Source organism: Saccoglossus kowalevskii, chromosome 11 (assembly GCF_978046115.1).
Source record: "Saccoglossus kowalevskii chromosome 11, keSacKowa6.1, whole genome shotgun sequence".
Classification (NCBI taxonomy): Eukaryota; Metazoa; Hemichordata; class Enteropneusta; family Harrimaniidae; genus Saccoglossus; species Saccoglossus kowalevskii.
Genome location: NC_140651.1, coordinates 35,487,040 through 35,512,024, shown reverse-complemented (window position 1 = coordinate 35,512,024; position 24,985 = coordinate 35,487,040). Strand labels below are relative to the sequence as shown.

The 24,985-nt window shown below is 44.8% G+C and overlaps 1 protein-coding gene across 3 annotated transcripts in view; it reads right to left on the bottom strand.

Moving 5' to 3' along the window:
- Positions 1-484: 484 nt before the first annotated feature.
- LOC102806187 (protein DOP1A-like) overlaps positions 485-24,985 on the bottom strand; it is a 72,899-nt gene continuing 48,398 nt past the window's right edge. For all 3 annotated transcript variants that reach the window (XM_085505151.1, XM_085505152.1, XM_085505153.1), the window contains 2 exons: positions 3,921-4,020; positions 485-3,262 (listed from right to left, as the gene is read on the bottom strand). In XM_085505151.1, coding sequence (XP_085361277.1) covers positions 2,915-3,262; positions 3,921-4,020 — 448 coding nt within the window. In that variant the 3' untranslated portion in view covers positions 485-2,914. The remainder of the gene's footprint in view (positions 3,263-3,920; positions 4,021-24,985) is intronic.

The window sequence follows — 24,985 nt, the reverse complement described above, 5'->3', positions numbered from 1 at the left end:
CACATATCACACTGATGTCAACTCCTTCATATGGCCTCTATGACGGTTCACATATCACACTGATGTCAATTCCTTCATATGGCTTCTATGACGGGTCACATATCACACTGATGTCAATTCCTTCATATGGCCTCTATGACGGGTCACATCACACTGATGTCAACTCCTTCATATGGCCTCTACGACGGGTCACATATCACACTGATGTCAATTCCTTCATATGGCCTCTATGACGGGTCACATATTACACTGATGTCAATTCTTTATTTTCAACCACAATGTCAATTTCCTCTATCGTTCAACACATATCATGAAAATCAGCATCTCAGCGGCCTCCATCATGTAATACACATGGACATCAGTATCTCACTCAGTTACCTCAATTATCCAACACATGCCCTACCATCTCATTAAATAAGTGCACAAATGACCAGGAACTGAATCTTCGCCTAAGTGTAATCACTACAAATAAAAGAAATCCAGATAATGTTTGTATTTCCATTACCATGGAAACATTTATTCCCTAAATAACACAAATATACACTGTAAGTCAACAATTTTTCAGATGTATACAATTGATTTATTAATCAGAAATAACTTTATATATGTAAATGCATACTCGCCCAACCCTACTCCCACTGCATTTTTTTTACCTAACTCTACTTTCACATGAACTCATCACTTGCCTAACTTCACTCAAGGTAGTAAAGTTAGCACTCAACTTGGTGATGATAGCACAGTGCATATGCAGACCCTACACAATCATACTGTTTGACTTCTTAAACTGGAAAAAATACTTTCTAGTTCTAAATAAAGCAGATACTACTCGCGCTAGCATGAAAATTTAAGATGTCTCAAATAAAGAATCCCAAATTAAATAAAAGCGTCATATTTTTTGCACCTATTAATATAATCCATGTAATAGAAATAACTTTAAATAAACTCTAAACTCTAAATAATTACTTGCCACCACCCTCAACCTGCCCACACCACAATAAATTCTTTGAATATTTAACCTAAAACAAGGATCTATACGTGCCCTCCTCTATGTCAATGGAATAGCACACAGTAAAATCAATAATAAATACTATGCATAAAACCAATTAACATGTCTATAATGTACAGACTAAACACTTACATGTGATAAATGAGATGATAGATGTAGTGTTTTAAGAGCAATTCTCCTTTATACATTAAGGATATCTAGGTCATCTACCATATCACACTTTTACCACAATCTCTCCATACACATTAAGGATATCTAGGTCATCTACCATATCACACTTTTACCACAATCTCTCCATACACTAAGATCTTGATGAATTTTTATAACATTAAAATGGACGCCATTTCGGCCATCTTGAATCATATGGCCAAACAAATAAACATGTATATGTGAAGTTTGAAAATGATCAGTCAAGGCTTGTCAGAGATACAGCTCTGTACAAACAAAACTGCTCCAGGCATGTTCCAGATATGATTTCAGGCACACAGAGAGACAGACAGAAGGAAGAGAAAATGTGAGTCCCTTTTTTGATTACATCCTACAGTAATGATAAACTGGACTTCATGAAGATTTGCATACTGAATTATTTACCGTTGTACTAAAAGTGTCTATACCTAATAGATCTACATTAAAGAAATGTAATTACTAGTGAATAATTATAAAACAACATACCATGTAACAATTATTTTACAAAAAAGAAAAGAAATAACACACTTAAATGATATTTTTGAGTTTTCAATAATAAGATACAATATACAAATTTACAGGTAGATAATTCAATATTCAATTGAATGAATTACTATAATGTAATAGCATACTCTCAATAGGATGAAGCAATATTCAATAATAAATTATATAATAACATCTCCAATATTTCAACTATAAACATGAAATCCTCTGATTGGTTTATATTTTTGACATGTTTTGTATTCATTAAAACAATTACTAATTCAAAATCACTAGATCACAAAGAAACTATTAAAGATAGATTCACAATTTCACAGGGAAAGTAGCCATGTAATAAATGTATGATTTACAATAATTTAACATACAAATAAATACATACATAGAAATAAAGTCTCTATTAACTAATAAAAGTATACATTGGATGCAAGGACAAATTGTTTTAAATTGACATTGTCGTACATTCATACTGTCCACTGATTGGTTGAGATGTATGGGATAATATGATAATGCTCTGACTCTTAGGCTGCAGAAATGAAACTTTAATTAACTCATTAGAGACTTAGACACAGCATCTCAATATACACAAGGCAGGCAACCCTATCTCTACATTTATCTTTACATTGATGTCCGGTGGACACACAACTTCACAAGATACCGCCATGTGATAATAAATTTGATCACATGACCAGATAACCCAAATAACACAAGTAACTGTGCCTGACATGTATGATACACAAATACTAAATATGTAGGTGCCCAGCTCAGAGTGACAAGAAATGAACATCTGTCACATGTGGATGACATAAAAACTAAACATGATCACCAAGTTGGATATTATTGCTTTACTCTATTCTGTACACAATATAGACAATTATTTAAACTACAGTGTTAATAATGTTATTTTTACTATCATTTTCTTCACCACACCAAGATGGCTTATTAAATATAATTAATTTACTTGGTTAAATTGGTATAATAACGTGGATTGAAATTTGCCCAGATCACTTTATCAGGCTAACTGAGCCATGGTTTCCATGGCAGTGCACCAGGTTTACCTAAGCCATAGTTGCCATGGCAGTGCACCAGGTTTACCTAAGCCATGGTTTCCATGGCAGTGCATCTCTCACCAATTATATATACAACATACCGGGTATCACTAACTCAAATTATGTTAACACAAAAAAATAAATATAATTTTTATACATTGTAAATATGACTATTTTATTGCACTAGTGGATCTAAAAAATCTCTTTCAATCATTCGCTCAATAAACAACATGGGATCAGAATGCTTGTGATCAGCATCGTCAGTTTTACCAACTACTGACGTCATACTATCCTGTCGACTGATACGATGAGAGCCCTCCAGTGATTGGCTGGATCTGAATTCATGTGCATGACTGCTACTCTGTGACAGACTTAATGATTCAGTGCTGCCTCCTGTCTGGTGGATATGTACAAGAGTGTTGAAAAATGACTGCAGTTGACAGATGGACTTAATACTATACATGGTGAGTAGAGGTCTATCTGCAATACATCGCAACATGTTATGTTCTTCAGCATTGTCAAGCTGCAATACAAAATATACATTATTTAATATCTGTACCTTGCTCACATTGAAGTGGCAACCTTAATATATTTTCCTAATACAACACCACTGTCAGGGACGGATCTAGGTACTAATACTAAGCACCACCCAAAACTGAATTTATTAGCATTTTGGGTATTTTTTGTCAAATTTTGTACAGATCTTTGTACTTTCTGGCAAACTGCATACTGCACAAGTATCGACTCCTGAGAGCCAGTAATTTTGTAAGCACTTTTGACTCACTTTTACGTGACACTTAAAAATATAAATATTACTCTCAGAACTACCTAATGTTATTACTAGTACAAGTCGTTAAATACCATTATCATGTACAAAAGCATTAGTAATGCAAAATGAATCTGGGATAACTGTCAAACTTAACTTTGCTATGAGAACTTTGTATGTTAAATTTCTAAACTTTCAATATGCCAATTCCTAGTATATTCACATCAGGGAATTGCCCATGGCTGTTGTCATATATTATTGCATAAGAAATAATATGCTTGCTGTGCCCCGTTTTCAACTCATATATTTTAACAATGCCTGCTAACAACAGTTATTCCCATTCATTCTGGCTATCTGTGGAGACGTTCAGCAGCAAAGGTACACAACAAAGAGTTACATCTAAATATTTACTTACTCTTTTATTCAGTAAATGACAGAGTCTGGCAATATGAGGCACAAACTGTTTCTTCAACATATCTAGACCACTATTATCACCAATAAATGCCCATTTATATCTACAAATAAAGTGAATGATGTTTTATTAAAGGAGAGTCTACTCACGTCTAATACATTATTATACACGTAAACTACATCACAGATTATGAGACATCACATTTAAGGTAGAGATGCAGTTTACCTGACATGTATTTTAATTAGTTAATTAGGAAACCAAGATGACCTCCCTTGTCCACAAAACTATATATTTTCGGAAAGCTTATTGTATGAATTTTAAATTTTTTTTAGTATTTTTTTTTATGGACACTGTAGCTTGAATGTGCACAAAAATTTGCTTTTTTGGTCAAAAGTGATTTAAAAAAAATTAGCTTCTAAACCATGCTTCTGTTTCCTGTCAAAATTGGTTCATGAGTACATCTGTTTACTATGAAGAAAGTGCCATCTTGAAAACTGTCTACCAGTTGTTAATTTTGCAGGGCAGCAGCTCAAATTTCACTACTTCAAGTTTATGCATAAATTAACACCCAGGCTAGTTGTGTGTACGATTGTTGTAACACTGTTCAACCAAAAACAATGCCCCAACGGCGTTTTGAAAATAAACACATTGCCAATCATTTGTGAAAATTTCAAAACAAAAGGTCAATGCATCTAGGAGCTATTTTTTTTTAAGTTCTGGGATGTGCACTAAAAAGAAGCTGAGATAATTGCTAATTTGCATAACAATTCACTCAGTAAGAGGTTTGCTAATGCTCATAATTAAAATGGCTGTAACAGTTTCAAATTTAAATGTATATCGTTTTGTTAAAAGTTAAATATAGTGCATAATATGGAGATCCCGTTTAAAATGTTTCACTATTCACAATTCTACAAAATTTTAACAGTCTATAGCCAAGACTGTTAATAAAAATGGATTATAAAAAGCAAAACAGAAAAAATTTCACTCCCAAGTGCCCACGAACCTGCTTCTCTACCTTAAACACTTTTCTTTGTATCCTGTAAATCATGCAAACATTTTTTGTTTCGTCATTTTTACCTATAATCTTTTAACAATTATATCTAAAGGCAGAAAAAAAGATGTATAACAAGCCATGCATGGCACAGTTCCTGTCAGTTTAAGATATTTAGTTTTGTTTATAGTAATATAGTTGGAACATAAACATGTCAGAGATATGGATCCAGAAGATGATGCTTGATTATGATGATTTTTTAACATTAAAGGGAGCCTCAATCCAAACTTTAGGAGTCATTATGTTGTTTGGATTGAGGTTTCCTTTAAAATGATTGACGTCTTGTATCTGATCATCAAATGAGTACTTGTCCATATTGAGAAATATTGATTGAAAAACAAAATGGCCATATCAGAGATATGACTCTAGAAGCGCATTCATTTAAACAAAATAGGTGCCAGTCAGCCATTGTTAATCAGATCTGAAAAATAAAATGCTGTGCATCAGGAATCCATAGTCTCTAATGTATGTACCAAGTTTGAACAAAATCTATCCATAAACGCTAAAATCAAATTCTGAAATGCTAGAAATGCTAAATTTTTGAAGATTTTTTAGCACTAAAACGGCTGCCATTTGGCCATTTTGAATCAGATAGTCAAACCAATATATCTATGTCATGATGTACAATGAATATATACAATTTGAACATAATCAGTCAAAGCATGGCAAAGGTATGGCACTAGAACTGCATTCATTAAAACAAAATGGCCACCAGTCGGCCATTTTAAATTGGAACTGAAAGATGAAGTGACGTGCATCAAGGTCCCATAATGTCCAACGTATGTACAAAGTTCAAACAAAATACATCCATAAACCCGAGCACCCCTAGGAAAAAAGTGCAAACGACAATTTTAATTCACAGTGTGACAGATTGAGGGGATATTACGTCTTTGAGGGAAAATTAAATTGCAAAATTAGGTGCGTCGTCATTGACTCTTACAACAAAGAAACAGAAATAGTCGAGATTAAAAACACTGGAAAACAGTTGAAGTCAAAATCTTCATCATTATCGCCACTGACAAATGTGTTGGATCTTACGCAAACTCTCATTAAAAAGCACTTTCCGCCATGATGTATTTGCATTTGACCTGCATCAAAGTCCTTTGACCTAATGGGTCAAGTCTGTTATCCATTCAAAATGCTTTGTTATACCAACGCAATTCCTGAAGACTCTCTAGTAACGCAATGCGGAAGTGAATTATCGATGTCGAAGTACGATCTGTTGGAATTGATTTCAGCGAATAAAAGATAAAATGTTTTTTTTTTTTAAAAGTGGTAACTAGCAATTTGTTATCGGTAAACTGAATACGCCATGAACTATTTACTGCATTTTACTTTTATTAACAGGTCATTGTCGAAGCGTAGTTTACGCACAGTTACCATGGTCTATGCACTCACAACATATTCACAGCGGTCGATATCCAAGCTGTATCATGATATAAAAACAATTACCAGGCAGTATTCGTTAAGGAATGATAAAATTTGTGGCATTTTGAAGGGGTGGGCGCTTTGTCGAATATGACTCCGAATATATAAATTGCGCAAAAGTGGGGGGTGGGCACTAGACTGGGCATGGGCGCAAACATGGTCGAGTACGATATATATGTGTGACGTTTGATTGTCCAGGCATGTCTAAGATACAGGTGCGGACACATACACATACGCACTGATGCATAATAATAATAATAATAATAAGATTATCACGATAATACTGTAAAGTATGCTCTCGGGCAGTATGTATCTCATTGACCTTCACTACAGGTCAGTCGATATGATCACCATACTGCCATATAAAATAGATTACCTTATTTGGGAATTCTACCTACTAGATTATTTGGGAATTTCACATCCTAATAAATTAGGTTACCTTATTTGGGCAATCCACCTTTCAAAACAGTAGGGTATTTTATTTGAGAACTCTACTTCTTAATAAAGAAGGTTACTTTATTTGAGAACTCTACTTCTTAATAAAGAAGGTTACTTTATTTGAGAACTCTACTTCTTAATAAAGAAGGTTACTTTATTTGGGAACTACAGCTCCTAATAGATAAAGATACCTTACACAGGGTAGTGCTTCTAATGTAATCAGAAAAAACAAATTATTAAAAGTGAGGCGATTCGATAAAGTATTTTGGGGGATAGTTCTATGCTTAATAATGTGCTGTACACATTTGATGATAGTAAGGGTATTGCAAATGCAAATGCAATAATCCCCTGTCAAAGATCTGTCTTTCAATCTGAGCTACAAAATAAAAAAAATCGAGTTCAAAATCAAATTGTTCAATTTTTGCGGGAGACGTTCAGTGTGCATCTTTAACACAACTCATGAGATCACGCAGTTGAACGGAGAATCACCTATTATATTGAAGTACCCTATAGAGACTACTGGTACATTGTCATTTGAAATAATATTAGAGATCACAAGGATTTTTCTTAACAAGGGAACAGGGGCGCAGCGCTCTCATGCCATGGCCATGCGCCCCTTACCCTGGAGAGCAGATCCTCTGGCAACCATAAAATTCTGATTGACCAAGGATCACATGTGGCCAGAGTCTTCAACTGTGACCAGTCTGATAATAATTTTGGCCCCAAGGAAGCCATAGAATGCTCCAACCCTATCTTCCCCACTTGGTGGCACCGCTGAATTGCAGTGCTCCCTCTTTCAGTTTTTTCTAGTAAAACTCCTGAGACCATATGAAACTAATGACACTAAAACTAGGACAGGTGACACCTAATGCAAACATGCACTATAAAGGAGATAAGACACTTGACTATAACTATTAATAAACCTCAATAAAAGACAAACTGTCAACTCATAAAACACCTTGTCTCTTCCGTTAAACATAGCAACATTATTAATGCATTGCCAATAATGCAAGGATATCTATAGTCACTATACAATCAGAACCACAGTACCACATTAATGTACAACTGTAATTACACAGACAAAATATTTACAATTTGATGACTTCATGAATGTCACTGTGAAATACATTGAATTTTCTCTGACTCTTAACCTGTCTGTGTCTGAGAAATGATTGTCAATAACCAATCAGATTAGATGCACATACACATATTTGACATGACAGTAATATGACTTTAAGAGTGATTGGTATTTTATTGGATTTATTTAGGATATATATCATCATATAATGATTTATGGTAGTTTGTTATCTTTGGGGTAAACACATATAATTAGTATTCTGTATCTCTGTAACACACACCAATAAACGAATGTCAGTGATTTACTATAACAATGTATTAGACTGAATTAACATCTGATAACACACAGCATGCATATGAGAACCTTGTGTCATGCCATTGCACCAATTTTAGGCAAAATTAGGTCAGAATTGATCATCAGATAAATAGATAGGCTACTTGGCAATAAACTAATATAACAACCATTCAGTCATTTTGAATCAAATAATGATTCAGAAATAATTTGATGTGTATATGTATAATATATATGGGAATAGAAATATAAGGAGAATTCAGGGTTGTGCCCCTAAAATACAAGGGGATAGGGAGGTAGTGGAAATTCAGGGTTGTGCCCCTAAAATACCAGGGGATAGGGAGGTAGTGGAAATTCAGGGTTGTGCCCCTAAAATACCAGGGGATAGGGAGGTAGTGGGAATTCAGGGTTGTGCCCCTAAAATACCAGGGGATAGGGAGGTAGTGGAAATTCAGGGTTGTGCCCCTAAAATACCAGGGGATAGGGAGGTAGTGGAAATTCAGGGTTGTGCCCCTAAAATACCAGGGGATAGGGAGGTAGTGGAAATTCAGGGTTGTGCCCCTAAAATACCAGGGGATAGGGAGGTAGTGGGAATTCAGGGTTGTGCCCCTAAAATACCAGGGGATAGGGAGGTAGTGGAAATTCAGGGTTGTGTCCCTAAAATACCAGGGGATAGGGAGGTAGTGGAAATTCAGGGTTGTGCCCCTAAAATACCAGGGGATAGGGAGGTAGTGGAAATTCAGGGTTGTGCCCCTAAAATACCAGGGGATAGGGAGGTAGTGGGAATTCAGGGTTGTGCCCCTAAAATACCAGGGGATAGGGACGTAGTGGGAATTCAGGATTGTCTGCTTAAAAGACCAGGGGATAGGAAGGTAGTGGAAATTCAGGGTTGTGCCCCTAAAATACCAGGGGATAGGGAGGTAGTGGAAATTCAGGGTTGTGCCCCTAAAAGACCAGGGGATAGGGAGGTAGTGGAAATTCAGGGTTGTGCCCCTAAAATACCAGGGGATAGGGAGGTAGTGGAAATTCAGGGTTGTGCCCCTAAAATACCAGGGGATAGGGAGGTAGTGGAAATTCAGGGTTGTGCCCCTAAAATACCAGGGGATAGGGAGGTAGTGGGAATTCAGGGTTGTCTGCTTAAAAGACCAGGGGATAGGGAGGTAGTGGAAATTCAGGGTTGTGCCCCTAAAATACCAGGGGATAGGGAGGTAGTGGGAATTCAGGGTTGTGCCCCTAAAATACCAGGGGATAGGGAGGTAGTGGGAATTCAGGGTTGTGCCCCTAAAATACCAGGGGATAGGGAAGTAGTGGAAATTCAGGGTTGTGCCCCTAAAATACCAGGGGATAGGGAGGTAGTGGGAATTCAGGGTTGTCTGCTTAAAAGACCAGGGGATAGGGAGGTAGTGGAAATTCAGGGTTATGCCCCTAAAATACCAGGGGATAGGGAGGTAGTGGGAATTCAGGGTTGTGCCCCTAAAATACCAGGGGAGAGGGAGGTAGTGGAAATTCAGGGTTGTGCCCCTAAAAGACCAGGGGATAGGGATGTAGTGGAAATTCAGGGTTGTGCCCCTAAAATACCAAGGGATAGGGAGGTAGTGGAAATTCAGGGTTGTCTGCTTAAAAGACCAGGGGATAGGGAGGTAGTGGAAATTCAGGGTTGTCTGCTTAAAAGACCAGGGGATAGGGATGTAGTGGAAATTCAGGGTTGTGCCCCTAAAATACCAGGGGATAGGGAGGTAGTGGGAATTCAGGGTTGTCTGCTTAAAAGACCAGGGGATAGGGAGGTAGTGGAAATTCAGGGTTGTGCCCCTAAAATACCAGGGGATAGGGAGGTAGTGGGAATTCAGGGTTGTGCCCCTAAAATACCAGGGAATAGGGAGGTAGTGGGAATTCAGGGTTGTGCCCCTAAAATACCAGGGGATAGGGAGGTAGTGGAAATTCAGGGTTGTGCCCCTAAAATACCAGGGGATAGGGAGGTAGTGGGAATTCAGGGTTGTGCCCCTAAAATACCAGGGGATAGGGAAGTCGTGGAAATTCAGGGTTGTGCCCCTAAAATACCAGGGGATAGGGAGGTAGTGGGAATTCAGGGTTGTCTGCTTAAAAGACCAGGGGATAGGGAGGTAGTGGAAATTCAGGGTTGTGCCCCTAAAATACCAGGGGATAGGGAGGTAGTGGAAATTCAGGGTTGTGCCCCTAAAATACCAGGGGATAGGGAGGTAGTGGGAATTCAGGGTTGTGCCCCTAAAATACCAGGGGAGAGGGAGGTAGTGGAAATTCAGGGTTGTGCCCCTAAAAGACCAGGGGATAGGGATGTAGTGGAAATTCAGGGTTGTGCCCCTAAAATACCAGGGGATAGGGAGGTAGTGGAAATTCAGGGTTGTCTGCTTAAAAGGCCAGGGGATAGGGAGGTAGTGGAAATTCAGGGTTGTCTGCTTAAAAGACCAGGGGATAGGGAGGTAGTGGAAATTCAGGGTTGTGCCCCTAAAATACCAGGGGATAGGGAGGTAGTGGGAATTCAGGGTTGTCTGCTTAAAAGACCAGGGGATAGGGAGGTAGTGGAAATTCAGGGTTGTGCCCCTAAAATACCAGGGAATAGGGAGGTAGTGGGAATTCAGGGTTGTGCCCCTAAAATACCAGGGGATAGGGAGGTAGTGGAAATTCAGGGTTGTGCCCCTAAAATACCAGGGGATAGGGAGGTAGTGGGAATTCAGGGTTGTCTGCTTAAAAGACCAGGGGATAGGGAGGTAGTGGAAATTCAGGGTTGTGCCCCTAAAATACCAGGGGATAGGGAGGTAGTGGGAATTCAGGGTTGTGCCCCTAAAATACCAGGGGATAGGGACGTAGTGGGAATTCAGGGTTGTCTGCTTAAAAGACCAGGGGATAGGAAGGTAGTGGAAATTCAGGGTTGTGCCCCTGAAATACCAGGGGATAGGGAGGTAGTGGAAATTCAGGGTTGTGCCCCTAAAAGACCAGGGGATAGGGAGGTAGTGGAAATTCAGGGTTGTGCCCCTAAAATACCAGGGGATAGGGAGGTAGTGGAAATTCAGGGTTGTGCCCCTAAAATACCAGGGGATAGGGAGATAGTGGAAATTCAGAGTTGTGCCCCTAAAATACCAGGGGATAGGGAGGTAGTGGGAATTCAGGGTTGTCTGCTTAAAAGACCAGGGGATAGGGAGGTAGTGGAAATTCAGGGTTGTGCCCCTAAAATACCAGGGGATAGGGAGGTAGTGGGAATTCAGGGTTGTGCCCCTAAAATACCAGGGGATAGGGAGGTAGTGGGAATTCAGGGTTGTGCCCCTAAAATACCAGGGGATAGGGAAGTAGTGGAAATTCAGGGTTGTGCCCCTAAAATACCAGGGGATAGGGAGGTAGTGGGAATTCAGGGTTGTCTGCTTAAAAGACCAGGGGATAGGGAGGTAGTGGAAATTCAGGGTTGTGCCCCTATAATACCAGGGGATAGGGAGGTAGTGGAAATTCAGGGTTGTGCCCCTAAAATACCAGGGGATAGGGAGGTAGTGGGAATTCAGGGTTGTGCCCCTAAAATACCAGGGGAGAGGGAGGTAGTGGAAATTCAGGGTTGTGCCCCTAAAAGACCAGGGGATAGGGAGGTAGTGGAAATTCAGGGTTGTGCCCCTAAAATACCAGGGGATAGGGAGGTAGTGGAAATTCAGGGTTGTCTGCTTAAAAGACCAGGGGATAGGGAGGTAGTGGAAATTCAGGGTTGTCTGCTTAAAAGACCAGGGGATAGGGAGGTAGTGGAAATTCAGGGTTGTGCCCCTAAAATACCAGGGGATAGGGAGGTAGTGGGAATTCAGGGTTGTCTGCTTAAAAGACCAGGGGATAGGGAGGTAGTGGAAATTCAGGGTTGTGCCCCTAAAATACCAGGGGATAGGGAGGTAGTGGGAATTCAGGGTTGTGCCCCTAAAATACCAGGGAATAGGGAGGTAGTGGGAATTCAGGGTTGTGCCCCTAAAATACCAGGGGATAGGGAGGTAGTGGAAATTCAGGGTTGTGCCCCTAAAATACCAGGGGATAGGGAGGTAGTGGGAATTCAGGGTTGTCTGCTTAAAAGACCAGGGGATAGGGAGGTAGTGGAAATTCAGGGTTGTGCCCCTAAAATACCAAGGGATAGGGAGGTAGTTGGAATTCAGGGTTGTGCCCCTAAAAGACCAGGGGATAGGGAGGTAGTGGGAATTCAGGGTTGTGCCCCTAAAATACCAGGGGATAGGGAGGTAGTGGGAATTCAGGGTTGTGCCCCTAAAATACCAGGGGATAGGGAGGTAGTGGAAATTCAGGGTTGTGCCCCTAAAATACCAGGGGATAGGGAGGTAGTGGGAATTCAGGGTTGTCTGCTTAAAATACCAGGGGATAGGAAGGTAGTGGAAATTCAGGGTTGTGCCCCTAAAATACCAGGGGATAGGGAGGTAGTGGAAATTCAGGGTTGTGCCCCTAAAATACCAGGGGATAGGGAGGTAGTGGGAATTCAGGGTTGTCTGCTTAAAAGACCAGGGGATAGGGAGGTAGTGGAAATTCAGGGTTGTGCCCCTAAAATACCAAGGGATAGGGAGGTAGTTGGAATTCAGGGTTGTGCCCCTAAAAGACCAGGGGATAGGGAGGTAGTGGCAATTCAGGGTTGTGCCCCTAAAATACCAGGGGATAGGGAGGTAGTGGGAATTCAGGGTTGTGCCCCTAAAATACCAGGGGATAGGGAGGTAGTGGAAATTCAGGGTTGTGCCCCTAAAATACCAGGGGATAGGGAGGTAGTGGGAATTCAGGGTTGTCTGCTTAAAATACCAGGGGATAGGGAGGTAGTGGAAATTCAGGGTTGTGCCACTAAAATACCAGGGGATAGGGAGGTAGTGGAAATTCAGGGTTGTGCCCCTAAATACCAGGGGATAGGGAGGTAGTGGGAATTCAGGGTTGTGCCCCTAAAATACCAGGGGATAGGGAAGTAGTGGAAATTCAGGGTTGTGCCCCTAAAATACCAGGGGATAGGGAGGTAGTGGGAATTCAGGGTTGTCTGCTTAAAAGACCAGGGGATAGGGAGGTAGTGGAAATTCAGGGTTGTGCCCCTAAAATACCAGGGGATAGGGAGGTAGTGGAAATTCAGGGTTGTGCCCCTAAAATACCAGGGGATAGGGAGGTAGTGGGAATTCAGGGTTGTGCCCCTAAAATACCAGGGGAGAGGGAGGTAGTGGAAATTCAGGGTTGTGCCCCTAAAAGACCAGGGGATAGGGATGTAGTGGAAATTCAGGGTTGTGCCCCTAAAATACCAGGGGATAGGGAGGTAGTGGAAATTCAGGGTTGTCTGCTTAAAAGACCAGGGGATAGGGAGGTAGTGGAAATTCAGGGTTGTCTGCTTAAAAGACCAGGGGATAGGGAGGTAGTGGAAATTCAGGGTTGTGCCCCTAAAATACCAGGGGATAGGGAGGTAGTGGGAATTCAGGGTTGTCTGCTTAAAAGACCAGGGGATAGGGAGGTAGTGGAAATTCAGGGTTGTGCCCCTAAAATACCAGGGAATAGGGAGGTAGTGGGAATTCAGGGTTGTGCCCCTAAAATACCAGGGGATAGGGAGGTAGTGGAAATTCAGGGTTGTGCCCCTAAAATACCAGGGGATAGGGAGGTAGTGGGAATTCAGGGTTGTCTGCTTAAAAGACCAGGGGATAGGGAGGTAGTGGAAATTCAGGGTTGTGCCCCTAAAATACCAGGGGATAGGGAGGTAGTGGGAATTCAGGGTTGTGCCCCTAAAATACCAGGGGATAGGGACGTAGTGGGAATTCAGGGTTGTCTGCTTAAAAGACCAGGGGATAGGAAGGTAGTGGAAATTCAGGGTTGTGCCCCTGAAATACCAGGGGATAGGGAGGTAGTGGAAATTCAGGGTTGTGCCCCTAAAAGACCAGGGGATAGGGAGGTAGTGGAAATTCAGGGTTGTGCCCCTAAAATACCAGGGGATAGGGAGGTAGTGGAAATTCAGGGTTGTGCCCCTAAAATACCAGGGGATAGGGAGATAGTGGAAATTCAGAGTTGTACCCCTAAAATACCAGGGGATAGGGAGGTAGTGGGAATTCAGGGTTGTCTGCTTAAAAGACCAGGGGATAGGGAGGTAGTGGAAATTCAGGGTTGTGCCCCTAAAATACCAGGGGATAGGGAGGTAGTGGGAATTCAGGGTTGTGCCCCTAAAATACCAGGGGATAGGGAGGTAGTGGGAATTCAGGGTTGTGCCCCTAAAATACCAGGGGATAGGGAAGTAGTGGAAATTCAGGGTTGTGCCCCTAAAATACCAGGGGATAGGGAGGTAGTGGGAATTCAGGGTTGTCTGCTTAAAAGACCAGGGGATAGGGAGGTAGTGGAAATTCAGGGTTGTGCCCCTAAAATACCAGGGGATAGGGAGGTAGTGGAAATTCAGGGTTGTGCCCCTAAAATACCAGGGGATAGGGAGGTAGTGGGAATTCAGGGTTGTGCCCCTAAAATACCAGGGGAGAGGGAGGTAGTGGAAATTCAGGGTTGTGCCCCTAAAAGACCAGGGGATAGGGAGGTAGTGGAAATTCAGGGTTGTGCCCCTAAAATACCAGGGGATAGGGAGGTAGTGGAAATTCAGGGTTGTCTGCTTAAAAGACCAGGGGATAGGGAGGTAGTGGAAATTCAGGGTTGTCTGCTTAAAAGACCAGGGGATAGGGAGGTAGTGGAAATTCAGGGTTGTGCCCCTAAAATACCAGGGGATAGGGAGGTAGTGGGAATTCAGGGTTGTCTGCTTAAAAGACCAGGGGATAGGGAGGTAGTGGAAATTCAGGGTTGTGCCCCTAAAATACCAGGGGATAGGGAGGTAGTGGGAATTCAGGGTTGTGCCCCTAAAATACCAGGGAATAGGGAGGTAGTGGGAATTCAGGGTTGTGCCCCTAAAATACCAGGGGATAGGGAGGTAGTGGAAATTCAGGGTTGTGCCCCTAAAATACCAGGGGATAGGGAGGTAGTGGGAATTCAGGGTTGTCTGCTTAAAAGACCAGGGGATAGGGAGGTAGTGGAAATTCAGGGTTGTGCCCCTAAAATACCAAGGGATAGGGAGGTAGTTGGAATTCAGGGTTGTGCCCCTAAAAGACCAGGGGATAGGGAGGTAGTGGGAATTCAGGGTTGTGCCCCTAAAATACCAGGGGATAGGGAGGTAGTGGGAATTCAGGGTTGTGCCCCTAAAATACCAGGGGATAGGGAGGTAGTGGAAATTCAGGGTTGTGCCCCTAAAATACCAGGGGATAGGGAGGTAGTGGGAATTCAGGGTTGTCTGCTTAAAATACCAGGGGATAGGAAGGTAGTGGAAATTCAGGGTTGTGCCCCTAAAATACCAGGGGATAGGGAGGTAGTGGAAATTCAGGGTTGTGCCCCTAAAATACCAGGGGATAGGGAGGTAGTGGACATTCAGGGTTGTGCCCCTAAAATACCAGGGGATAGGGAGGTAGTGGAAATTCAGGGTTGTGCCCCTAAAATACCAGGGGATAGGGAGGTAGTGGAAATTCAGGGTTGTGCCCCTAAAATACCAGGGGATAGGGAGGTAGTGGAAATTCAGGGTTGTGCCCCTAAAATACCAGGGGATAGGGAGGTAGTGAGAATTCAGGGTTGTGCCCCTAAAATACCAGGGAATAGGGAGGTAGTGGGAATTCAGGGTTGTGCCCCTAAAATACCAGGGGATAGGGAGGTAGTGGAAATTCAGGGTTGTGCCCCTAAAATACCAGGGGATAGGGAGGTAGTGGGAATTCAGGGTTGTCTGCTTAAAAGACCAGGGGATAGGGAGGTAGTGGAAATTCAGGGTTGTGCCCCTAAAATACCAAGGGATAGGGAGGTAGTTGGAATTCAGGGTTGTGCCCCTAAAAGACCAGGGGATAGGGAGGTAGTGGCAATTCAGGGTTGTGCCCCTAAAATACCAGGGGATAGGGAGGTAGTGGGAATTCAGGGTTGTGCCCCTAAAATACCAGGGGATAGGGAGGTAGTGGAAATTCAGGGTTGTGCCCCTAAAATACCAGGGGATAGGGAGGTAGTGGGAATTCAGGGTTGTCTGCTTAAAATACCAGGGGATAGGGAGGTAGTGGAAATTCAGGGTTGTGCCACTAAAATACCAGGGGATAGGGAGGTAGTGGAAATTCAGGGTTGTGCCCCTAAAATACCAGGGGATAGGGAGGTAGTGGAAATTCAGGGTTGTGCCCCTAAAATACCAGGGGATAGGGAGGTAGTGGAAATTCAGGGTTGTGCCCCTAAAAGACCAGGGGATAGGGAGGTAGTGGGCATTCAGGGTTGTGCCCCTAAAAGACCAGTGGATAGGGAGGTAGTGGGAATTCAGGGTTGTGCCCCAAAAAAACAGGGGATAGGGAGGTAGTGGGCATTCAGGGTTGTGCCCCTAAAAGACCAGTGGATAGGGAGGTAGTGGGAATTCAGGGTTGTGCCCCAAAAAAACAGGGGATAGGGAGGTAGTCGAAATTCAGGGTTGTGCCCCTAAAAGACCAGGGGATAGGGAGGTAGTGGAAATTCAGGGTTGTCCACTTAAGATACCAGGGGATAGGGAGGTAGTGGGAATTCAGGGTTGTGCCCCTAAAAGACCAGGGGATAGGGAGGTAGTGGGAATTCAGGGTTGTGCCCCCAAAAAACAGGGGATAGGGTGGTAGTCAGAATTCAGGGTTGTGCCCCTAAAAGACCAGGGGATAGGGAGGTAGTGGAAATTCAGGGTTGTCTGCTTAAAAGACCAGGGGATAGGGAGGTAGTGGAAATTCAGGGTTGTCTGCTTAAAAGACCAGGGGATAGGGAGGTAGTGGAAATTCAGGGTTGTGCCCCTAAAATACCAGGGAATGGGGAGGTAGTGGGAATTCAGGGTTGTGCCCCTAAAATACCAGGGGATAGGGAGGTAGTGGAAATTCAGGGTTGTGCCCCTAAAATACCAGGGGATAGGGAGGTAGTGGGAATTCAGGGTTGTCTGCTTAAAAGACCAGGGGATAGGGAGGTAGTGGAAATTCAGGGTTGTGCCCCTAAAATACCAAGGGATAGGGAGGTAGTTGGAATTCAGGGTTGTGCCCCTAAAAGACCAGGGGATAGGGAGGTAGTGGGAATTCAGGGTTGTGCCCCTAAAATACCAGGGGATAGGGAGGTAGTGGGAATTCAGGGTTGTGCCCCTAAAATACCAGGGGATAGGGAGGTAGTGGAAATTCAGGGTTGTGCCCCTAAAATACCAGGGGATAGGGAGGTAGTGGGAATTCAGGGTTGTCTGCTTAAAATACCAGGGGATAGGGAGGTAGTGGAAATTCAGGGTTGTGCCACTAAAATACCAGGGGATAGGGAGGTAGTGGAAATTCAGGGTTGTGCCCCTAAAATACCAGGGGATAGGGAGGTAGTGGAAATTCAGGGTTGTGCCCCTAAAATACCAGGGGATAGGGAGGTAGTGGAAATTCAGGGTTGTGCCCCTAAAAGACCAGGGGATAGGGAGGTAGTGGGAATTCAGGGTTGTGCCCCTAAAAGACCAGGGGATAGGGAGGTAGTGGGAATTCAGGGTTGTGCCCCAAAAAAACAGGGGATAGGGAGGTAGTCGAAATTCAGGGTTGTGCCCCTAAAAGACCAGGGGATAGGGAGGTAGTGGAAATTCAGGGTTGTCCACTTAAGATACCAGGGGATAGGGAGGTAGTGGGAATTCAGGGTTGTGCCCCTAAAAGACCAGGGGATAGGGAGGTAGTGGGAATTCAGGGTTGTGCCCCCAAAAAACAGGGGATAGGGTGGTAGTCAGAATTCAGGGTTGTGCCCCTAAAAGTCCAGGGGATAGGGAGGTAGTGGAAATTCAGGGTTGTACCCCTAAAAGACCAGGGGATAGGGAGGTAGTGGAAATTCAGGGTTGTCCACTTAAGATACCAGGGGATAGGGAGGTAGTGGGAATTCAGGGTTGTGCCCCAAAAAAACGGGGGATAGGGAGGTAGTTGGAATTCAGGGTTGTGCCCCTAAAAGACCAGGGGATAGGGAGGTAGTGGAAATTCAGGGTTGTGCCCCTAAAAGACCAGGGGATAGGGAGGTAGTGGAAATTCAGGGTTGTCCACTTAAGATACCAGGGGATAGGGAGGTAGTGGGAATTCAGGGTTGTGCCCTTAAAAGAGCAGGGGTTAGGGAGGTAGTGGAAATTCAGGCTTGTGTCCCTAAAAGACCAGGGGGGTAGGGAGGTAGTGGAAATTCAGGGTTGTCCACTTAAGATACCAGGGGATAGGGAGGTAGTGGAAATTCAGGGTTGTGCCCCTAAAAGACCAGGAGGGTAGGGAGGTAGTGGAAATTCAGGGTTGTACCCCTAAAAGACCAGGGGATAGGGAGGTAGTGGAAATTCAGGGTTGTGCACTTAAGATACCAGGGGATAGGGAGGTAGTGGGAATTCAGGGTTGTACCCCTAATAGACCAGGGGATAGGGAGGTAGTGGGAATTCAGGGTTGTGCCCCAAAAAAACAGGGGATAGGGAGGTAGTGGAAATTCAGGGTTGTGCCCCTAAAATACCAGGGGATAGGGAGGTAGTGGGAATTCAGGGTTGTCTGCTTAAAAGACCAGGGGATAGGGAGGTAGTGGAAATTCAGGGTTATGCCCCTAAAATACCAAGGGATAGGGAGGTAGTTGGAATTCAGGGTTGTGCCCCTAAAAGACCAGGGGATAGGGAGGTAGTGGGAATTCAGGGTTGTGCCCCTAAAATACCAGGGGATAGGGAGGTAGTGGGAATTCAGGGTTGTGCCCCTAAAATACCAGGGGATAGGGAGGTAGTGGAAATTCAGGGTTGTGCCCCTAAAATACCAGGGGATAGGGAGGTAGTGGGAATTCAGGGTTGTCTGCTTAAAATACCAGGGGATAGGGAGGTAGTGGAAATTCAGGGTTGTGCCACTAAAATACCAGGGGATAGGGAGGTAGTGGAAATTCAGGGTTGTGCCCCTAAAATACCAGGGGATAGGGAGGTAGTGGAAATTCAGGGTTGTGCCCCTAAAATACCAGGGGATAGGGAGGTAGTGGAAATTCAGGGTTGTGCCCCTAAAAGACCAGGGGATAGGGAGGTAGTGGGAATTCAGGGTTGTGCCCCTAAAAGACCAGGGGATAGGGAGGTAGTGGAAATTCAGGGTTGTGCCCCTAAAATACCAGGGGATAGGGAGGTAGTGGAAATTCAGGGTTGTGCCCCTAAAATACCAGGGGATAGGGAGGTAGTGAGAATTCAGGGTTGTGCCCCTAAAATACCAGGGAATAGGGAGGTAGTGGGAATTCAGGGTTGTGCCCCTAAAATACCAGGGGATAGGGAGGTAGTGGAAATTCAGGGTTGTGCCCCTAAAATACCAGGGGATAGGGAGGTAGTGGGAATTCAGGGTTGTCTGCTTAAAAGACCAGGGGATAGGGAGGTAGTGGAAATTCAGGGTTGTGCCCCTAAAATACCAAGGGATAGGGAGGTAGTTGGAATTCAGGGTTGTGCCCCTAAAAGACCAGGGGATAGGGAGGTAGTGGCAATTCAGGGTTGTGCCCCTAAAATACCAGGGGATAGGGAGGTAGTGGGAATTCAGGGTTGTGCCCCTAAAATACCAGGGGATAGGGAGGTAGTGGAAATTCAGGGTTGTGCCCCTAAAATACCAGGGGATAGGGAGGTAGTGGGAATTCAGGGTTGTCTGCTTAAAATACCAGGGGATAGGGAGGTAGTGGAAATTCAGGGTTGTGCCACTAAAATACCAGGGGATAGGGAGGTAGTGGAAATTCAGGGTTGTGCCCCTAAAATACCAGGGGATAGGGAGGTAGTGGAAATTCAGGGTTGTGCCCCTAAAATACCAGGGGATAGGGAGGTAGTGGAAATTCAGGGTTGTGCCCCTAAAAGACCAGGGGATAGGGAGGTAGTGGGAATTCAGGGTTGTGCCCCTAAAAGACCAGGGGATAGGGAGGTAGTGGGAATTCAGGGTTGTGCCCCAAAAAAACAGGGGATAGGGAGGTAGTCGAAATTCAGGGTTGTGCCCCTAAAAGACCAGGGGATAGGGAGGTAGTGGAAATTCAGGGTTGTCCACTTAAGATACCAGGGGATAGGGAGGTAGTGGGAATTCAGGGTTGTGCCCCTAAAAGACCAGGGGATAGGGAGGTAGTGGGAATTCAGGGTTGTGCCCCCAAAAAACAGGGGATAGGGTGGTAGTCAGAATTCAGGGTTGTGCCCCTAAAAGACCAGGGGATAGGGAGGTAGTGGAAATTCAGGGTTGTCTGCTTAAAAGACCAGGGGATAGGGAGGTAGTGGAAATTCAGGGTTGTCTGCTTAAAAGACCAGGGGATAGGGAGGTAGTGGAAATTCAGGGTTGTGCCCCTAAAATACCAGGGAATAGGGAGGTAGTGGGAATTCAGGGTTGTGCCCCTAAAATACCAGGGGATAGGGAGGTAGTGGAAATTCAGGGTTGTGCCCCTAAAATACCAGGGGATAGGGAGGTAGTGGGAATTCAGGGTTGTCTGCTTAAAAGACCAGGGGATAGGGAGGTAGTGGAAATTCAGGGTTGTGCCCCTAAAATACCAAGGGATAGGGAGGTAGTTGGAATTCAGGGTTGTGCCCCTAAAAGACCAGGGGATAGGGAGGTAGTGGGAATTCAGGTTTGTGCCCCTAAAATACCAGGGGATAGGGAGGTAGTGGGAATTCAGGGTTGTGCCCCTAAAATACCAGGGGATAGGGAGGTAGTGGAAATTCAGGGTTGTGCCCCCAAAATACCAGGGGATAGGGAGGTAGTGGGAATTCAGGGTTGTCTGCTTAAAATACCAGGGGATAGGGAGGTAGTGGAAATTCAGGTTTGTGCCCCTAAAATACCAGGGGATAGGGAGGTAGTGGAAATTCAGTGTTGTGCCCCTAAAAGACCAGGGGATAGGGAGGTAGTGGGAATTCAGGGTTGTGCCCCTAAAAGACCAGGGGATAGGGAGGTAGTGGGAATTCAGGGTTGTGCCCCCAAAAAAACAGGGGATAGGGAGGTAGTCGAAATTCAGGGTTGTGCCCCTAAAAGACCAGGGGATAGGGAGGTAGTGGAAATTCAGGGTTGTCCACTTAAGATACCAGGGGATAGGGAGGTAGTGGGAATTCAGGGTTGTGCCCCTAAAAGACCAGGGGATAGGGAGGTAGTGGGAATTCAGGGTTGTGCCCCCAAAAAACAGGGGATAGGGTGGTAGTCAGAATTCAGGGTTGTGCCCCTAAAAGACCAGGGGATAGGGAGGTAGTGGAAATTCAGGGTTGTACCCCTAAAAGACCAGGGGATAGGGAGGTAGTGGAAATTCAGGGTTGTCCACTTAAGATACCAGGGGATAGGGAGGTAGTGGGAATTCAGGGTTGTGCCCCAAAAAAACGGGGGGATAGGGAGGTAGTTGGAATTCAGGGTTGTGCCCCTAAAAGACCAGGGGATAGGGAGGTAGTGGAAATTCAGGGTTGTGCCCCTAAAAGACCAGGGGATAGGGAGGTAGTGGAAATTCAGGGTTGTCCACTTAAGATACCAGGGGATAGGGAGGTAGTGGGAATTCAGGGTTGTGCCCTTAAAAGAGAAGGGGTTAGGGAGGTAGTGGAAATTCAGGCTTGTGTCCCTAAAAGACCAGGGGGGTAGGGAGGTAGTGGAAATTCAGGGTTGTCCACTTAAGATACCAGGGGATAGGGAGGTAGTGGAAATTCAGGGTTGTGCCCCTAAAAGACCAGGAGGGTAGGGAGGTAGTGGAAATTCAGGGTTGTACCCCTAAAAGACCAGGGGATAGGGAGGTAGTGGAAATTCAGGGTTGTGCACTTAAGATACCAGGGGATAGGGAGGTAGTGGGAATTCAGGGTTGTGCCCCTAATAGACCAGGGGATAGGGAGGTAGTGGGAATTCAGGGTTGTGCCCCAAAAAAACAGGGGATAGGGAGGTAGTCAGAATTCAGGGTTGTGCCCCTAAAAGACCAGGGGATAGGGAGGTAGTGGAAATTCAGGGTTTTGCCCCTAAAATACCAGGGGATAGGGAGGTAGTGGGAATTCAGGGTTGTGCCCCAAAAAAACAGGGGATAGGGAGGTAGTCAGAATTCAGGGTTGTGCCCCTAAAAGACCAGGGGATAGGGAGGTAGTGGAAATTCAGGGTTGTCCACTTAAGATACCAGGGGATAGGGAGGTAGTGGGAATTCAGGGTTGTGCCCCAAAAAAACGGGGGATAGGGAGGTAGTTGGAATTCAGGGTTGTGCCCCTAAAAGACCAGGGGATAGGGAGGTAGTGGAAATTCAGGGTTGTGCCCCTAAAAGACCAGGGGATAGGGAGGTAGTGGAAATTCAGGGTTGTCCACTTAAGATACCAGGGGATAGGGAGGTAGTGGGAATTCAGGGTTGTGCCCCTAAAAGAGCAGGGGTTAGGGAGGTAGTGGAAATTCAGGCTTGTGTCCCTAAAAGACCAGGGGGGTAGGGAGGTAGTGGAAATTCAGGGTTGTCCACTTAAGATACCAGGGGATAGGGAGGTAGTGGAAATTCAGGGTTGTGCCCCTAAAAGACCAGGAGGGTAGGGAGGTAGTGGAAATTCAGGGTTGTACCCCTAAAAGACCAGGGGATAGGGAGGTAGTGGAAATTCAGGGTTGTGCACTTAAAATACCAGGGGATAGGGAGGTAGTGGGAATTCAGGGTTGTGCCCCTAATAGACCAGGGGATAGGGAGGTAGTGGGAATTCAGGGTTGTGCCCCAAAAAAACAGGGGATAGGGAGGTAGTGGAAATTCAGGGTTGTGCCCCTAAAATACCAGGCGATTGGGAGGTAGTGGGAATTCAGGGTTGTCTGCTTAAAAGACCAGGGGATAGGGAGGTAGTGGAAATTCAGGGTTGTGCCCCTAAAATACCAGGGGATAGGGAGGTAGTGGAAATTCAGGGTTGTGCCCCTGAAATACCAGGGGATAGGGAGGTAGTGGAAATTCAGGGTTGTGCCCTTAAAATACCAGGGGATAGGGAGGTAGTGGAAATTCAGGGTTGTGCCCCTAAAATACCAGGGGATAGGGAGGTAGTGGAAATTCAGGGTTGTGCCCCTAAAATACCAGGGGATAGGGAGGTAGTGGAAATTCAGGGTTGTGCCCCTAAAATACCAGGGGATAGGGAGGTAGTGAGAATTCAGTGTTGTGCCCCTAAAATAGCAGGGGATAGGGAGGTAGTGGGAATTCAGGGTTGTGCCCCTAAAAGACCAGGGGATAGGGAGGTAGTGGAAATTCAGGGTTGTCCACTTAAGATACCAGGGGATAGGGAGGTAGTGGGAATTCAGGGTTGTGCCCCAAAATAACAGGGGATAGGGAGGTAGTTGGAATTCAGGGTTGTGCCCCTAAAAGACCAGGGGATAGGGAGGTAGTGAAAATTCAGGGTTGTCCACTTAAGATACCAGGGGATAGGGAGGTATTGGGAATTCAGGGTTGAGCCCCTAAAAGAGCAGGGGTTAGGGAGGTAGTGGAAATTCAGGCTTGTGTCCCTAAAAGACCAGGGGGGTAGGGAGGTAGTGGAAATTCAGGGTTGTCCACTTAAGATACCAGGGGATAGGGAGGTAGTGGAAATTCAGGGTTGTGCCCCTAAAAGACCAGGAGGGTAGGGAGGTAGTGGGAATTCAGGGTTGTACCCCTAAAAGACCAGGAGGGTAGGGAGGTAGTGGAAATTCAGGGTTGTACCCCTAAAAGACCAGGGGATAGGGAGGTAGTGGGAATTCAGGGTTGTGCCCCTAAAAGACCAGGAGATAGGGAGGTAGTGGAAATTCAGGGTTGTGCCCCTAAAAGAGCAGGGGTTAGGGAGGTAGTGGAAATTCAGGCTTGTGTCCCTAAAAGACCAGGGGGGTAGGGAGGTAGTGGAAATTCAGGGTTGTCCACTTAAGATACCAGGGGATAGGGAGGTAGTGGAAATTCAGGGTTGTGCCCCTAAAAGACCAGGGGGGTAGGGAGGTAGTGGAAATTCAGGGTTGTGCCCCTAAAAGAGCAGGGGTTAGGGAGGTAGTGGAAATTCAGGCTTGTGTCCCTAAAAGACCAGGGGGGTAGGGAGGTAGTGGAAATTCAGGGTTGTCCACTTAAGATACCAGGGGATAGGGAGGTAGTTGGAATTCAGGGTTGTCTGCTTAAAAGACCAGGGGATAGGGAGGTAGTTGGAATTCAGGGTTGTGCCCCTAAAAGAGCAGGGGTTAGGGAGGTAGTGGAAATTCAGGCATGTGTCCCTAAAAGACCAGGGGGGTAGGGAGGTAGTGGAAATTCAGGGTTGTGCCCCTAAAACAGCAGGGGTTAGGGAGGTAGTGGAAATTCAGGCTTGTGTCCCTAAAAGACCAGGGGGGTAGGGAGGTAGTGGAAATTCAGGGTTGTGCCCCTAAAAGAGCAGGGGTTAGGGAGGTAGTGGAAATTCAGGCTTGTGTCCCTAAAAGACCAGGGGGGTAGGGAGGTAGTGGAAATTAAGGGTTGTCCACTTAAGATACCAGGGGATAGGGAGGTAGTTGGAATTCAGGGTTGTCTGCTTAAAAGACCAGGGGATAGGGAGGTAGTTGGAATTCAGGGTTGTCTGCTTAAAAGACCAGGGGATAGGGAGGTAGTGGAAATTCAGGGTTGTGCCCCTAAAAGAGCAGGGGTTAGGGAGGTAGTGGAAATTCAGGCTTGTGTCCCTAAAAGACCAGGGGATAGGGAGGTAGTGGAAATTCAGGGTTGTCCACTTAAGATACCAGGGGATAGGGAGGTAGTGGAAATTCAGGGTTGTGCCCCTAAAATACCAGGGAATAGGGAGGTAGTGGAAATTCAGGGTTGTGCCCCTAAAATACCAGGGGATAGGGAGGTAGTGGAAATTCAGGGTTGTGC